This window comes from Limanda limanda, chromosome 16 (assembly GCF_963576545.1).
Source record: "Limanda limanda chromosome 16, fLimLim1.1, whole genome shotgun sequence".
Lineage (NCBI taxonomy): Eukaryota > Metazoa > Chordata > Actinopteri > Pleuronectiformes > Pleuronectidae > Limanda > Limanda limanda.
Genome location: NC_083651.1, coordinates 351154 through 356153, shown reverse-complemented (window position 1 = coordinate 356153; position 5000 = coordinate 351154). Strand labels below are relative to the sequence as shown.

At 46.7% G+C, this 5000-nt stretch overlaps 1 protein-coding gene across 3 annotated transcripts in view; it reads right to left on the bottom strand.

Annotated features, from left to right (window-relative positions):
- Nucleotides 1–5000, bottom strand: part of gtdc1 (glycosyltransferase-like domain containing 1) — an 18092-nt gene that overhangs the window by 6035 nt on the left and 7057 nt on the right. For all 3 annotated transcript variants that reach the window (XM_061088947.1, XM_061088948.1, XM_061088949.1), the window contains exons 5-6: nt 1469–1531; nt 1074–1181 (exon numbers count right to left, since the gene is read on the bottom strand). In XM_061088947.1, the coding sequence (XP_060944930.1) occupies nt 1074–1181; nt 1469–1531 (171 nt within the window). The remainder of the gene's footprint in view (nt 1–1073; nt 1182–1468; nt 1532–5000) is intronic.

Below are 5000 nucleotides of genomic sequence, written 5' to 3'. Positions count from 1 at the left end.
TCTTCGTCACCACCTGCTGTTTCTCTTTCAATCAGAGTCTGAATCCTGATCAACGTAAATCTCACACAGATTTAAAAGCCCCCCCCCCCCCTCCCGCAGTGCAGCGTCTTCACCTGGAACAGCTGTTCACCCCCCCCCCCCCCCCGCCCCCGCAGCAGCAGCAATAAGACGGAGCTGTAATCTGAGGATCCAGGCCACACACAGATTAAACATAAAAACAGATGAGATGAGCGAAGCTTCAATCTGAGAGATTAACTGAAATCCTCCATCCGCCCAGAATAAAAGCAGCAGATATAATCCATCTGTGTGTTTTGCTCAGTTGAGAGCAGATTACACGACGCTGCTTTGTCACTGATACAAGAGAAGGTGAAAAACACCAGGAAACGCTCGACTTCATAATCTGATTTAAAAACACGTCCGACTGAAAACTGACTCGTCTTTTCTCTCAAACATCAGTCGGACGTCTGGAGCCTCATTTGTTTTTTTATCTTTTATTCAAAAACTTAACTTACACATTTTCATCTTGTATCTGACTTTATTTTATATTACACTTTTCATAACAACTTTATTTAATAAATATTCTTCTTTGATCGTGTCATCAGCTTTACATAAATTCTTATAAATGAGGGTTAGCGCCAACCCTAACCTCAACCCTTAAATAAAATCATTTTATTCATAGGGTTTCTAATTAACTATTAGTTGTTTTTTCTTTAGCTGTATATATATATATTTATATATTTAGATAAATATATTTTATTTTCTATTTTACACTATGTTATTCAAATTTTGTTTTTTTTGGTTGTTACTTGAGCATTGCTAGAAGAGCCTGTGACTCAAGCATTTCATTGCCAGCGACTGCTTAATGTTATTGTTGTGCATTTGATAATAAACTCTTAAATCTTAACTACGATTGTTGTCATAGCAACCATTTCAAGGTAAATTAAAACTTATTTGAAAATTTCTATTGTCTTTGTGACCCGTGATTTTATTTAAATTGATCAAAACATACGACTGGTTCCTCATATCATTTTAAACAGAGGTGTTTGGTTCATCATGTCTGAGCGAGAACTCACCAGCGGTGAGGCCACACGATGTGCAGAGGCTGGACCTGGTCTCCAGGGTCCTGGTCTGAAACTGGTTCACAGTCATGTTCAGCTGTGGCCGGGTGTGGATCCTCAGACCTGTTCGGGAAAGTAAATCCTAGTAAAGATGATTTTAATTCCACTTTTGTAGTGCTTCTACACGTTAATATGGGTATCTGGCATGTCTACAGTCGCCAAAACTCTGCAAAAAAACAACTCCCGCGGTATGTTATGGTTCCTCTATGTCATGGTCGAACCATGCCCATGTAGGGAGTCTCGCTACATGGCCTTGGACCGCCCGCCACCATCATCTCACCGGCTCCGTCGGGATAATGTAACGGAGCGTCAGGTGACGGAGGTGACGGGGGTGTGTGAGGTGTGTTTACCTGTGAGTTTGAGGCTCATCACTGATCTGCTGCTCTCGGAGCAGTTTGTGTTGTGGTATCATTCTACAACACAAAGAGAAAGAAACACATGTTTGCACATCAAACTCAGAACAACTGAAACACAAACTCAGCAGGAGGACAGGAGGACAGACTGAGTCGGTCGCTGCCTCTGCAAAAACATGATTCAATAATCCATTTTAGAAATGAAACGTTTGAACAGAGGCATAAAAACATGACTGCGTGTGTGTGTGTGGGGGGGGGACAGGTTTTAATTGGTGTGAACGGTTCCTCAGAGCAGAGGAGGAGTTCTGGGTCTGGATCAAACTGAACCTGGATCTGTTGCTTTGCACTGAAAACACTTTGTTGGACAGTTTGGACTTTTGGACCAATTACAGGAAGTAGAGACAGAATTAAACAGAAGAAGAAGAAGAAGAAGAAGAAGAAGAAGAAGAAGAAGAAGAAGAAGAAGAAGAAGAAGAAGCTGCAGCTTTCACTTCCTGTGATATAATGTATAATGTTTGAACCACGAGGACGTTCATTTGAACTAGTGTGGAGTACAGTAGAGTACTGTGGAGTACTGTGGAGTACTGTGGAGTACTGTGGAGTACTGTGGAGTACTGCGCCTAAAGGTGTGTGTGTGTGTGTGTGTGCGTGCATGCGTGTGTGAGCGTGTGCGTGTGTGTGTGTGAGTGTGTGTGTGTGTGTGTGTGTGCGTGTGTGCGTGTGTGAAGGAAGTGGTAATAACACTTAAAGAAGTTGAAGTGTGTCGGTCGAGCTCCGGGCCCGGGGCCTGAAGCTGACCTGGAATCAGTCGGGGGGGCCTGAAGCTGACCTGGAATCAGTCGGGTCTGACTGGACGTTTCACAGCTCAGAGACTCCTGTCACTTTTAAACCATCCAATCAGCAGGAAGCTGTGGTCAGAGGCTCGGGGGGGCGGTTCAGTGTGGCCGACCGGACAAGGCTCTGCAGGTCATTACATTACATTAAGATCCACATTAGATCCTGATGAGACGAGTCCACGGTCACAAGCGATCACTGCCAGAGAGCAGGGCCGGTCAGAGGACCCGAGGGCCGTCCTGACCGAGATACAAACCGCCGCCATGGCGTCGGCCTGCAGAGCGTTTACAGCTCAGCATGGAACAACAGGAAGTTCATATGGAGGGAAAACTGTGACATGAAGAAAGAATCAGCTGATCAGAGCACAACTGATCAACAAGCAGGAACCAGATCCTGATGACAGCAGACTCTGTGTGTGTTTGTACTGTCATCACAACTAATGAGTGAAAGTTCCCACACACACACACACACACACACACACACACACACACACACACACACACACACACACACACACACACACACACACACACACACACACACACACACACACACACACACACACACACACACACAAAGTTATCACATGGAATCTGCTGTTCACTGTGAATGTGTGCGCTTGTTTTCTAAAAATCCTCCCTAATTACAAAATGCATCCAACATTTGTCTGGTAGCATTTTGATCCGTTAGTTGGTAGAAAGTTCTAAGAGGATCTGAAGCATCCGACCAACAGATGAGATCCACAGAACAGACTGTGGTGTCCTGTTAACCCAACAAGAGCAGAACCATCATCATCAGACTGGGTTCAAACAAGGTTTCACACCTGACGACCAGCAGAACCCCACGGCTGCACAAAGACACAGAAGAAAAGACTGGAGTCTGTCCAGAATCACCTGCTGGTCACACGGTGTCCACATTGATCTGGTTTCAGTCGGGGACAAGTGGACGTCCTGCTGCTCAGCTGTGATGGATGTGATGTCTTTGTGTCCCGCTCAGGTCAATCACTATTAAATTACTAAAGTCCTCCACTCAAAGGCCGATTGATGGATACGACAACCAGCGCCCACAAAGACGCCTCAGACTCACCACAAAAGACACCGTTTCTTTTCTTCCTTTAGAACACAGGGATTGTTTAACCCTGAATCACTTCACTGACACAAACTGATCTGAAAAATAAATGTTGGTTTGAGCCCAAGAATAATTTCTGTTTAAAACTAGAAAACAAAGCGTGATTATCCTCGTCCATTAGTTCCCTCTGGACTGGATCAGTGTGAGTCTCTATCATCAGGAGAGGAGCCTGGTAGCTGAAGGTTCTACCTCCTGTTCTACTCTCACAGACTCTAGAACCCAGAGTGAGACTCTTTATCATCAGGAGAGGAGCCTGGTAGCTGAAGGTTCTACCTCCTGTTCTACTCTTACAGACTCTAGAACCCAGAGTGGGAGCTGGTTCCACAGGAGAGGAGCCTGGTAGCTGAAGGTTCTACCTCCTGTTCTACTCTTACAGACTATAGAACCCAGAGTGTGGTTCTTTATCATCAGGAGAGGAGCCTGGTAGCTGAAGGTTCTACCTCCTGTTCCACTCTCACAGACTCTAGAACCCAGAGTGTGAGTCTTTATCATCAGGACGTCCCAGTGAGTCTGTGAGAAGCCTCCAGTTGGTCCAAGAAGCTGCAGCACGAGAGCTGAGAGGAACCAGAAGAGATCATCTCACTGCTCTGAGCTTCTCTGCACCAGCTCCCTGTGGAACTCTGGAGATCAAGATCCTGCTCCTCACATGGAAAGATCTCAACTATCTTCAAACCCTTCATATATCAAAGAGCTCATAACACTGTCCTGTCCTAACAGATCACTGCTCTCCCAAAACACAGGTTCTCTGCTGGTTCTAGAGTCTGTCAGAGTAGAACAGGAGGTAGAACCTTCAGCTACCAGGCTCCTCTCCTGTGGAACCAGCTCCCACTCTGGGTTCTAGAGTCTGTGAGAGCAGAACAGGAGGTAGAACCTTCAGCTACCAGGCTCCTCTCCTGTGGAACCAGCTCCCACTCTGGGTTCTAGAGTCTGTAAGAGTAGAACAGGAGGTAGAACCTTCAGCTACCAGGCTCCTCTCCTGTGGAACCAGCTCCCACTCTGGGTTCTACAGTCTGTGAGAGCAGAACAGGAGGTAGAACCTTCAGCTACCAGGCTCCTCTCCTGTGGAACCAGCTCCCACTCTGGGTTCTAGAGTCTGTGAGAGCAGAACAGGAGGTAGAACCTTCAGCTACCAGGCTCCTCTCCTGTGGAACCAGCTCCCACTCTGGGTTCTAGAGTCTGTAAGAATAGAACAGGAGGTAGAACCTTCAGCTACCAGGCTCCTCTCCTGTGGAACCAGCTCTCACTCTGGGTTCTAGAGTCTGTAAGAGTAGAACAGGAGGTAGAACCTTCAGCTACCAGGTTCCTCTCCTGTGGAACCAGCTCCCACTCTGGGTTCTAGAGTCTGTAAGAGTAGAACAGGAGGTAGAACCTTCAGCTACCAGGCTCCTCTCCTGTGGAACCAGCTCCCACTCTGGGTTCTAGAGTCTGTGAGAGCAGAACAGGAGGTAGAACCTTCAGCTACCAGGTTCCTCTCCTGTGGAACCAGCTCCCACTCTGGGTTCTAGAGTCTGTAAGAGTAGAACAGGAGGTAGAACCTTCAGCTACCAGGCTCCTCTCCTGTGGAACC